Source organism: Metopolophium dirhodum, chromosome 4 (assembly GCF_019925205.1).
Source record: "Metopolophium dirhodum isolate CAU chromosome 4, ASM1992520v1, whole genome shotgun sequence".
Taxonomy (NCBI): domain Eukaryota; kingdom Metazoa; phylum Arthropoda; class Insecta; order Hemiptera; family Aphididae; genus Metopolophium; species Metopolophium dirhodum.
In genome coordinates, this window is record NC_083563.1 from 30,488,011 (window position 1) to 30,501,162 (window position 13,152).

The 13,152-nt window shown below is 33.4% G+C and overlaps 1 protein-coding gene across 1 annotated transcript in view; it reads right to left on the minus strand.

The window, feature by feature from the left end:
* LOC132942941 (protein slit) overlaps positions 1-13,152 on the minus strand; it is a 132,084-nt gene that overhangs the window by 13,538 nt on the left and 105,394 nt on the right. Inside the window, exons 5-12 of the mRNA XM_061011659.1 lie at positions 5,196-5,267; positions 4,608-4,679; positions 4,241-4,476; positions 2,833-2,995; positions 2,291-2,362; positions 1,631-1,702; positions 299-370; positions 106-177 (exon numbers count right to left, since the gene is read on the minus strand). Of these exons, the coding sequence (XP_060867642.1) occupies positions 106-177; positions 299-370; positions 1,631-1,702; positions 2,291-2,362; positions 2,833-2,995; positions 4,241-4,476; positions 4,608-4,679; positions 5,196-5,267 (831 nt within the window). The remainder of the gene's footprint in view (positions 1-105; positions 178-298; positions 371-1,630; positions 1,703-2,290; positions 2,363-2,832; positions 2,996-4,240; positions 4,477-4,607; positions 4,680-5,195; positions 5,268-13,152) is intronic.

The following is a 13,152-nucleotide window of genomic DNA, read 5'->3' on the forward strand; positions in this document are numbered from 1 at the left end:
GGGTCCGCCGTATACCTGACTCGGTTTCTTTTTTTCATTACACACAAGGCCGTAAAGGGAGGAAAAAAAAATTAATAAACAAAACCGTCTACAGTTTTTACTCACAGCAAATTGACGCTGTGTAAATCTCTGAAAGCGTCTTTTCGTATACACGATATTTCGTTTGCGTTCAAAAGCCTTGAGAAAAACAAAATAAAAACACGAACGTATAACAATAATAATAATAATAATAATAATAATATAGTTTTTGGATTATGTATATTGTATCATTTTTTTTTCTTCTCGTTTTCACACTTACAACAGTTGCAACGAAGTGAGGCCGTGGAACACGCCACCGGGCAAGTCTTTTATTTTGTTGCCGTACAGCATTCTGAAAAGAGTGGAAAATACATAATAAATTCAATTTTTGCGAATTATTGGGTCGCCTTGTCCTGATAAAATTACGCGCGTATTTCTCGTTCGTACAAATTTTATGGCTAAAAATTCGATTCCAGGACAATAAAAATAATATATAAAGGTACTGCGGTTCACGGAATATCAGCCGGGGTATAGTGTAATACAGCTTATATACTGCAGAGTATAAAAATATAAAGGTTTGAAAAGTTATAGCTTGCAGGGAAGTTGTAAAGTATCCGTTTTTCCTTTTATTTTTTTTATATATGTCGAATTCGTTTAATATCTTTAATACAACTACTTTAATACTATATAAGTAATATTATTATCGGGAGCGCATGTATAATAATATATTATATTGGTGTCACGTTTATATCGGAAAACCGGTATAATAATAATATGTAATACGCGCGTATATTATATTCAAATTGCAAACGTTATTATTGTCAATACATATGCAGCACACGCCTATACAACAGGTGGATTATCCGTTTATACATATTTGACGGTTTTCGGAATATAATTATTAGAATAATATATTTTCGTCGGGAATAGTGTAGAACGTTTGCAGGGAGGAACATTGCAGCAGCGGTGCGGAAAACGAAATTATTATGACGTTTTTAGCCATTTATACGAGTGCTAGATGTGATAAACGTTTACATTTTTTTCGTTAACCAACGAGTAAATAAATAAGTCTGCAGATAAAAGCCTAAGGCAAACTTACACGCCGCCTGTTATTGTCATTGATAATGGCTTTTAGCGAATTTACGAGCGCCTAAACAAGAGCGCACCGACCCTTTGGCGTACATAAAAAAGTTCGTGGCACATTTGGAAACCATTCAAAATGTTTTTTTTTTTTTTTTTGAAAACCCCATTTATACCGGGAAAAATAACTTTAGGCGTGTATCGATACAGAACAAAAAAGGTAATAAAACGGACGGTGTATTTTTTTTCAGAAATATTGTGGATGATTTTTTTGCAACCAACAATTACGCGCGTGATAGGTCGAAAGCAAAACCAGTTATAGACCCACGTATATAACATGTACATGATGTTTTATGCACGCTATAATAATACTCCCAGCGCGAATGACTAATGTGTAACTGAAAAAAAAACCTTTAACATCACTAAAAGACATTTTCTTGGGAGCTAAATCGTAAAATCATTTTATGATCTACGCGAGGAAGAAAAAAAGTGTTTCAAATAGTTAATCATATGCATAACAGTGTGTACTTACAGAGATGTTAACGACTTCAGACCCTGAAAGGCGTCCACTGATATTTTTGTTATCTGGTTTTTGCTGAGGTCACTGTAAATACATATTAATAAATTATATTAATGAGTAAAGTAAATAATTACCTATCTGTTTTATTGAAAATAAAAAAAAAGCTTCTTCCGTTAATCTATAGTAAAGATTTTCACGTTACAATGTACAAATTTTAATATAATTGGCGCACAAAGAACGGAGAAACGTACAATTTAGAAAACATTAAATTTAGTCAAATGATGCCCACAGTTATGTCAAGACCAATAGTGACACTTGTTGTAATGAATAAATTATAGGTACTGCGTGAATTAATATATTTACGGTCTGAAAAAATATAATATATACATATTTCATCAACGACTAAATTCAAATTCATATTAACCGGTTGTTACCCAACATTCGTGAGCAAATAAAAATGCTAAAATATAGGTACGTCAGTTGTATACTATATTATTATTTTATTTCATTACAAAACGATTTCATTATTATAGTTCACGAGTACACAGCAAAAATACCATCGTCATTCGATCATGTCGTGTGTTTTAAAATTATTGTATACACGTATATATATAGTATTTGTTTAATTGTGTTGTGTTAAACAATTATTGCAGTAGTTCTATTTGTACTTACATTCTTCGCAGACGTTTGTATTTAACGAACGCTTTGGGGAGAATTTCGGTGATTTGATTTTGTTCTAGTCTCCTGTGAAAAGTGATAAACCGTGATAAATACAAACACAATACATAAAATATATAATATTATCATTTCACCATTTTATTGGTATAAATGGTATATGATGTATGGTCGGTGGTGCGCGAGGGTAAAGTGGAACAGACAAATCAATCATTTAGCAATTTATCGATTATTACCTGCGCTATCTCATAGAAATAAAATATTCATGTTCTACATTTATTATTTAATGTTAGTACTTGTTCTTATCTTTTTTCATCCATGAAGAATGAAAAAGTCATAACAGTTAATACCTAGGGAAATGAGACGTTTTATTCGTTTCCTGATAAGTGGGAATTTATTGACTTATTCCATTTTACAAGCGCATCATAATCCATATAATATAATATATATAACGTATATTAGATAAGAGTGCTGATTTGGCTAATGGGTGGGTGTATGAGTTGGCGGGGTGGGTTACGGAGAATTATAGTCGTGCTTACAGTTCTACGATGTCCTCCGGCAATTTGGTTGGCACCTTGGTCAACGACTTCTCCCTGCAATTCACGATGCCCCCCTCTTCACACGAACACGGATGTGGGCACGAGGACTTTTGGTCTTCGACGCCAGGACCACATTCCACCGTTTCCCCGTCGAAATCACCGTCTGCGAAGAGTTAAAATACAATCGTAAATTACGCTGTATTAGCCAAAGTGTCACAATAGCCTTATAAGTCTAATGAGACCCTGTAGACTAGATACCTACTATTATTATATAATTATTGTTGGCCACAGTATATATATATATTAGGTATAGCTATATACACTTAATCAACTGAATGCGTATAATAATATGTACATTGTACATGCGTTTGACTGCATTACTCTATATGGCGCGGTGCATAATAAAACTTTAATCATTACGCGTGGTCCTAATGTGCAGTACAGATCTAATGAATACGATAAATTATTTGTTAAATTTTTTGGATTTTAAAATATACATTTAAAATATCAGGTTTTTATGTGAATAATGATTTAACAATTATTTTAGTAGGTATATATATTATGTAAAAAGTGGACAAAAAGAAATAAACAAATTTACACATTTAATTGTGATTTAATTTCAAATTGAAATGTACCTATCGCAATAAAGAGGTAAATGGTACGAATAAATTCAATGTATCGTGTTTAAAAGCTATTTTTTATTCATTAAAATAATTGTAAAAATGTTTGTACTTTATTGTTATTAAGAATTATGAATATAATATATTAAAAATTATAATATAGTTATGTTAAAATAATCAACTTTCATTCTGTTTGAAAATTGTATACAGTCATAATAATAATAAAATTGTCAAGTACCCAATTGACTTTTATGTACACATGGAAAAATAATTGTTTTCATAATAATTTTCAGCGTAGTTTTTAATTAAAAATATTTGTATTTTCACTGATCAAAAATGTATTTAAAGTTCAATACGTTATTCACACCACCTTCTCATTGGATCTGGGAGATAAAATATCCGGTTTTATAATATCGACGGCGGAAATTACATCAAATATCTAATATCCAGTGAATTTATTTATTTCGTATGCTTTAATCGGAATCAAACAATATTATTAATATTATAATATAGATTTAAAGGTATATAAAGAAAAATACCATCGATTTCATAGGCTAAAGTCGATTATCGACGTATAATATTATCAAATTATTCGCTGCACGTATATTATTATGACTAAAGTTTATATTAGCGTATCAGATGATATATCGTAAAACCATCGTTAAGATTACATTACATTCGATTATTCGAAATGTATTCGTCATGTTGTATAATAGCAATATTATTATTATTATTATTGTTTAAATATATAATATAAAATATTATTAATTATCATCGCGTATAATTACCGCACTGCATGTGGTGTTTGTGCATATCGGCCAGCGGCAGACCAGCCATGTTCGATGGCCCGTGGCAGTGTGTCGACGATCCGAGTCTAGGAATCCTGGGTAACCATTGCTGGTACAACCATTCGAGCTTACAGTCGCACTGGAACTTGTTATCGGACAGCCGGATGTTTCGCAGGCGGTAAAGGTCGGAAAACAGTCCCGACGGCAGCGTGGTCAGGTTGTTGTTGTTTAGAGTTCTGCGGAAATTAACATGTACACACACACACACACACACAGACACACACACACACAGACACACACACACATAGGTATAAATAATTGGTGTTGTTTTCGTTTTTAATTCCGCCCTGAGCGTTTTAGTGCTTACAGTATTTCCAGGTCTTTGAGTCCTTTGATTGCGTGCTCGTCAATGCACAGGAGACGGTTATTGTCCATTAGCCTGTGAATGAACGAATGGGCGATATTATATATAATGAACTTTTTTTTTCTGTTTCTTTCACAATATTAATCGTCAACCGTGAAAAATAATACCATTATTCGCGACGTTATTGAAACCGAACAGTGCGAACGAGACAGAGGAGGACGTGCTGGCGGGTAGGAAATAACGAAGAATAATGTATCGGAAAGTTTTGTCCCTCCGCCGTGACGACGGTAGGGTGGGATAGGCGGGCGGCGAGACATTTGAATTTTCTTTTTATTCTTTGCAGACATTTTCATTGTGGTCGATTAAAAAATATGAAAGAAATACTCTGCGCTCCGACGAACGAAAGCGATTTCACAATGCGAAAGAATGAAGTCGAAGACGGAAAGTTTTTTTTAAAAGGGGAAAAAAATTAACTCATAAATTGAAATTAAGCCCCCCGCGTAGTCAATAAGTTTCAATATTATACACCTGTTGGGGATCGTTGGAAATTTTTTTTATTTTTATTTTTGTTTGTTTTGTTTAAATACTTACAAAGTTCTTAAAGCTTGAGCACCCTTCAACATGCTCTTCCCGACGAACAGCAACCGATTATGGCTCAGATCACTGTAAACATAAAAACACCGTCATAAGTATACGCAACATAATACATACGGCTTATTGTGTACGAGTCATTTCAAAGTATTAAAATATAAACGCAGATAGGGGATGATGAGGTATAGGAATCTCACTTTTTCATAAAATACTGCGAGTAATGGAATGATATATAGACACTTTCCTCTCGTATACACATTCGTGCGCTAAAATAGCGTTTGTTTATTATTTTAACTTTTATTTTATTTTTTAAAGTTTCAACATTTTTTTAAAAAAAAAATACACTGTGGCAACAGTCGTATTTATATCGGTAGTCGCTTGTTGTAGCGTCTAATGGATTTTGATGTTTATTTCAAATAGAATAAATAAGAGTGGTGTAAAAATTGACTATCATGTTTTTTTATTTTTATTCACTGTGAATTGTATTTTTACTTCTGTCTCGGGTTCGAGAGGGAAAAAAGGGAAAAGTCTCCATTTTCCCGTTAAATTGATTAGGTTTTTCGTTCGTTCCATTAGTTGTCGCCGAAGGGCATCTCCGGGGACTGTTCCCGCTCTGCTCCGCTCCCGAGGTTTACCGGTAATTAACTTTACATCACTAAAGTCTCAGGATTTTCGAAGAGCTGGGAATATATATAATGTATATATACCTATATATTTTTTTCGTTTTACAGGAGTAATAAAACGAACATTATTCAAACCTGGATGAAAGCGGTTCCGGAGGGTGTAAAATTATGAAAAATGAAAACCCATAATGTAACCGCACAATGAGAGTGGTATACAAGTATACAACACGACGTAACAATACATACAAATAAATTTGTTTTATTAATTAAATTTAATATTTATGGTTTATGTTACCGCAATTGTTCCGAATGTCTTTACATCAAAACCGTTATGCAAGACTGAAATATAACTAAATAATTGAATTCCAACAACATTCGTGAATTTGATTTATTCCGGTTGAAATATTAATAATACCCTATCCCCTCAGTCCCACCTCACAAACAGCGATATACTTTAAATGAAAATCCGCACTTCAGCGAATGCGCCTATATAATAATAATAATAATAATAATAATAATAATAATAATAATAATAATATGAACCGTCATTAAAAACGGTGTCGACCGTGACGATAAATACTGAAACGTGCACGTCAACGGTTCTTATGAAAAAACGTCACACATCCATATAGCAATCTTGGAATATTGTCGTGTCAAGTGCGCAGATGTCTGTAAAATCTCTTCAACACATTTTATGGGTGACGTGAATGTTGTATAATATAATATTATACTATTCGGTTTTCGTGAAAACTAAAAACTCACCGTTGATACGTTTGCAAATTCAATGCCGTAAAATATATCACAAAACGGCAAGATTGTTTCAAACCGTATCTAATATATATATATATATACATACCCACACCGCGGTGTGGTTGCATTGCAGCTGTTGGAACTACATTACAATATTATATACCTGTTGTACGACACACTTGTGCTTTTAAGGTCTAAAACTTTCGTGTGTCAAAAACAGAGTGAAAATAAAAGAGACATTTTAAAAATCGTACGATTAGGACGACGGTAGTACCTACCTATACAATAAAACGTAAAAAGGAGCTGCGCGAAACCGGAAATTTTAATTGCTTCGTAGCGAGCGGGCGCTCGTCGACTTTGTATTCTCCGACGGTGCCGGATTATTAATTACATTTCAAATTAGGTACACCCACCCAAGCACGCACACACACAAAACGCACTGCGGAAATGCCACGGAGGCGGATATTATTATTTTGACTATGAAAAAAATAATAATATAATTTAAAAATCATCGACACGTACCGATTTATATGATATATATACTTGGCTGGCCCGCGCGAATCATCTTCAGATTTCAGATTGCGAAGTTAAAGAAAATACATTGGTACACTGTACCTAATTATACAGAGCGATTCACCAAGCACGCTCACCCCATTTTTTTCCTTTAATAATGATGGATTTATATAAATTCTGATTTTTGGTATTCTTAAATATACTCAGAGTCCTTATTTTAAAATCTTTGAATTTCTTCCATACTACTTGAGGAATGTCTTGTAACACTTAAGATACAAACTTCTGTTTTTCAAATTAGATACCCCTTTTTTACTGTTAATTATTTAGTTGATAACTTTTTTTAAAATGTTGATGTAGGTACCTAATAATTTAAAATTCGAACGAGTGTAGATAGGTACTCAGTTATTGAATTGATTAAACTAAGAATATAACCTTTAAAAATATAAAATAGATGTATATTGGATCTTGTATCTATATTATATTTGAATAATTTTTACAAATTATTAATGTTGATAGATTATAATATTTATCACTAAAATTTTCAAATCACTATAGTCTCTATATTATCTTCCAAACCTTTTATCATGGACCTATTATTTTTATTTATTTATTTTTTATTTATTCTTCAAGAAGATAATGGGCTCTACTGGACCCTTTATCCTTAGTAAGTAGGTGCCAAAAGTTCAATAAGTCAAAAACAACTCATTTTAATTTTGATTATGATGGGTTATCATATATACAGAAATAATGTTCTGTAGAAAAGAGTCGGTCCCGTTTGAAAAACAGAAACTTGTATCCCCACTGGACACTCCTTGATAAGTAATACAAAGAACTCACGATTTAGAATATATGGCCTTTGAGCCCAAAAATTAGATTTTGAATAACTGCATTATCGGAGAAAAAAAGGGGATGACCATTGACCATGGTCGGTGAATCACTCTGTATAATATACGTATAGGAGTACGATGCGCTGACCCACGAGGATCGTCTTCAGATTAAGAGACAAGTAAAAGAAAATACATCGATACACCATTATTACCAAAACTATCTATATAATAATATTATTATATACGCACAGTGCGATCGTGTACGTCATAATAATATTATATTCAACTCCGTCTTTACACGTTTTTTTTTATATCATATCAAAAAAAAAAAATGTGAAAAAAATCTCCGTCGTCGATCCTCTCGGGACGCCAATACAGCGATCCCGCGCAGCACATTCATACATATATATATATGTACACGAAATATACTATTATAATATAGAGATGTAATCTATATGATAATATACACGGGATTTCCGGTGGTAATATCGGCGTTAGAATATTATTATGAAACTTTCAGACGGCCTTCGTCACCGCCCGCCCCCGTTGCGCGTTTGTAATCTCCATTTCGCGACAACCCTCCTCGAGAGAGAGAGGAGCACGCCGCGCCGGGACCCTATATATATTCTTTTGTAGTCGTCGTCTGCGTCGTACGAGTTGTCTGCGTCGTGTACGAGTCGTCGTCGTCGTCATCGGCAGCATCGTCGTTGCCATCGCCGTAACAGTATAGCAACATTGCAACGATGACTGATCGAACTAGGTGATTCATGCACCTTCGCATTATTATTAATCGAAGAATATTATACGAGGGAGAGAGAAAGAGTGCGACGCACTTATAGGGATAGACATGAAGAGAGAGAGAGAGAAAGTAGAGACCGAAAGAAAGAGAGAGTGAGACTGCCGCCGACGGTGACAGCTTTGCGGGCAATAATAATCATTTTCGGCGGGGAAAAAAAGGGGACGTCGGCCAACAATCGAGTCGTACCGTTTTCTTTTCGCGAACCCAAAGGGGCGAAAAACGATGCGTATATATACTACATTATGAAGAAATGACGATATTAATTTATGTGTATGTGTGCGTAAGCAGCGTGTGTGCGGTCACATATGCGATTATGGGAAAACTTTTATTATTATTATTATTATTATTATTATATTATAACGCGGTGAATCATTCGACACTGCCGGGGTAACGGTCAATTCTTGGCGCAATCGATATTATGTTTTATTATTTAACACGTATAATGTATATACGTATTGTTTTTATTTTATTTATTCAAGCGACGTTATAATATTATTATAGTTAATGTTATAGGTAGTCTTACAAAATATGTCATGGTCGAAAGTTGGTACACCGAGCCGGGAAAATTACCTGCATGCACTAAGAATCGTCAATCGTTGTATAGTATACCTATATGCAAGGATACATGAAATAAAATAAAAAAAAAGTAATAGGGCGATATATGCTGACTGAGTATTACATTTTTTCAAAATATTTGCAATCGTTGACGATTTCCACCTCTATCCCTAAACGAAGGATTAATGTACAGAATGAATAGATTACATTTGCTGTATTATAGAATCTATAATATATATATAGTATAGTATATCTGATATACTGTTAAAAGTTGATATTTATGGCTTTTTATATTATTATTTATTCCGTTTAATATCACTTTCATAACATTGAAAACCGAACAACATTTACTGTTAAAAATAATTTAATAGTGCACACATATATTATTATAACGTTATGCATATGTGATATTTACATAACTTATATACTTCATTTTAAATCGGCACTTCATAACAAATAACAATAATGAAAATACGAAATTAAATGGTATCGCTAATATAATAGTGCACATATTTCGTAACAACGGATCCATAATATTTTATATATATATCGCCTATGTGTTTAGTGTATGCGACACAGAAAAATATTTTTTATAGGTACGTGCATATACAAAATATTATACTATAGTTTCATGGAATAGGTACACGTAGGTCAGCAGGTGTGCATACGATACCTATAGCTGGGGAGGCACTTTTCCGCCAAAAAACCTGTTCCCAGATTTACGCATAGCCATTTTCAGCCAAAAATGAAAAAGATACGATTCCAGTTTCTGTAAAATATCGTTTGGGAATCATGGACCTACACCTAATATTGAACAAACGAGTGTAGACTAAAATAAGAAAATGTTCTTATCATTATAGTACAATTGTGTATTGCACAATATTATCCATTATACCTATTTAAATACTTTAGTCATATAATTAAAATATAATACAATTATAATTGTAAGAATAATTCAAATGTCAAATAATACAATTAAATTATAGTCGCATATTCATTAAATTGAAAACATTTTTTAAATGCCATGATAAGCTACAGATTTAAATACTACAGTAAATATATTATAAAAAAAAATACTTTCAACCTATTCCATTTTAACAACGGTATTAACTGTTCGATGAAATAACGCGTCTTGCTGAATACATAAAAACAATTCCTAATAAACTTATGATAATTCTTGTTAAAATATATAAAAATTTAACTATCGCATATAATAATAATGTCCGTAAAAACCGAAATTAATGAAAACAAAAAATCTATTTCAAAAAAGAGATTTAAATGATTTTTTATATACATACACGAACTTATTTAAATTAGTATAACTAAGATTTTTTTCCTCAAGAGAGACATCTTTTCTGGGCAAGACGCACGTTGAAATTCACTTATTGGAATTTGTCAAATGTGATGGAAAGAAAGCCACACGTGCCGTTTATTGTCACCACTTTTTTCGTTCCCGATAGCAGTCCCATAATCTTACCTAATAAAACCACTTTTGTCTCATCAGACCATTTTGTCCATATTAATCTGGCCATCACATTAACTCGCGTTAACGGAATCTACTGTAGTTGGCACGCAAATATGAAGTTCAGTGTTCAATTATACACCTACGGCAAGTTGAAATCCACGCACCCACCGCGAGTGCTTACTGCTTATGTATTATTGTAGACCCGCAGTGCAGTGGTGTGCCTCCCTCCCCTATGGCCGTATTTATGCAAAAAATATATTTAATATAAATGCTTCAGGTATATAATATAACAAATATTATGTTGTCATTTATGGTTCTATTTCAAATTTGATAATATTGTTCAATCTAAAAATTATGTAACCCGGGGCACAAAATAATAACATTAACGCCCCCTATTCTATATGCTTTATGAGTTTAAAATTTGAAAATTTGCGCCCCTCCACGATTAACGCCCGGAACATGTGCCCCGAATTGCCCCCCCTAAATCCAGTACCGATATTGTTACATTATATTATCATGAAGACTGCGATGCGACTACAACGGAGTGTGTGATGTGCACCCCACACGATAGTTATACTTATGACAACCCTAAAAAATAAATCCTGGCTACGCGCATTCTGCAATGTACCTACACAGAATCAGACGGACGTTTTTGTGTCGACGAATAACTGCGTGTCCGGGTACCACGGTTAGACCGCCGTTTATATGGCGTGTATATATAGAGTGGCGGCTTGAGTATAGGTATACTGTATAGTACATGTATGTAGGCGTTGTTCATAAATCAAACGGAACATGATGGTTTATACGTATTATAATAATATATAACGTTACATATATTATTATAATATCGTATACAGCTGGACTGTATATTTTATAGTGTTACTATTATACGATTTTAATCGGATGTGTCGTATCACGCGCGAGGTGTTTAATATGAATTACTAAACTACGCACTGTTACTGTATGGGTACACCGCTTTTGCACGTCGAAAACGATAGGTATATATTATATTATATATATATATATATATATATATATATACACACCGGGTGATCCATTTAACGTACGAAATTCATTATTTCCAAAACTATTAACGTTTTTGAAAATATTTTTTTTGCTATTTTGTATATCGTTATATCATATTTTTTCAAGTTTTTTCAATTTTTAACTTTTTTTTACGACAACACGCATTTTAAATTCCTTATTCCAAAGAAGAATATTGGTCCACTACTCCGCTCTTAAAACTTTAAATACTATTATAACTAATAAGCTAGGTATACTTGTCCAAAATTTGATTTTTATGGATAAAAATCCTTCGAATAATATTCTGCTTAGGAAAGTGAAATTAAAAGCGAATGTTGATTTTTAAAAAAGTAGACTTTAAAAATGATAACGATAAAAAAAAAGACAAAAATAAATTTTTCCAAAATTGTTGTTTTTTAACGACTTGAAATTATATAAAAGAAATATTTTCAAAAGCGTTAGTGTTTTCTGTAATAACGAGTGTCTCGCGTTAAATGGATCACCCCGTATAGGGATAATTACTATCAATTGGACACGCCAAAAACGCTGTTTCACTATACCTATAGGTACGTATACCAGCGGATCAAATGATATTTTAATGGTTTCGGTAAATGGTTTTTATTAATGTCAGATGAGGTGGCTGGCTGCGCGATGCACTATAGTTATTAATTATCTAGTTATTAGTTTAATATGGCACTACCTATATATAATAATAATATATATTACCAGCTACCATAGTATAGTACTACGACCGACTCGACAACCCATCGCACACCACCGCGTGTGTGGCCCGTGGCCACCATTTATTTCAGACGCACTGCAAGTGTAGACATTAACATAACATATAGGTAATATTCTAGGTATACCCATTATGTGCAGGTAGTACGACGGATTTTCTTCCAGACGTAGGCACGAAAACCCTTTCGAGGGATGTTGAAAATCCGTTCCGAAATCCCGGAAGTCCGAGAATTAAACGCACATCGTCTATGTATACGTATATGTAATCGCGCACGAGGGTAAATCCTCTTAACAACCGCGTAGTGGCGGCCGGCGTGTTTTTAGAAAAACAGTTGGGGTATTTGTAATACATATTTTATGCAAAGGTGTCTTGTATAAAATTACGTGGAAACAGCGGCTCAGCGGATTTGAATTCGTTTTCTATGAGTGCAGTATGGAACTTCGTACACACACTGCAAAGGCGTATATTATACAGGTACGGCAGCCATAGTGTGTGTTGTACTCCCGTATTTATTATATATTTATGTGGCTTTTATACTCAGCAGTGATTCCTTTGATTTACGCCGAATATTCCGGACCACAACGGCGCCGAAGTTCTTCCTTTTTTTTGTGCGTGTGTATATAGTAGGTAACATTATGACGACTTATACCGCGGAACTTACGT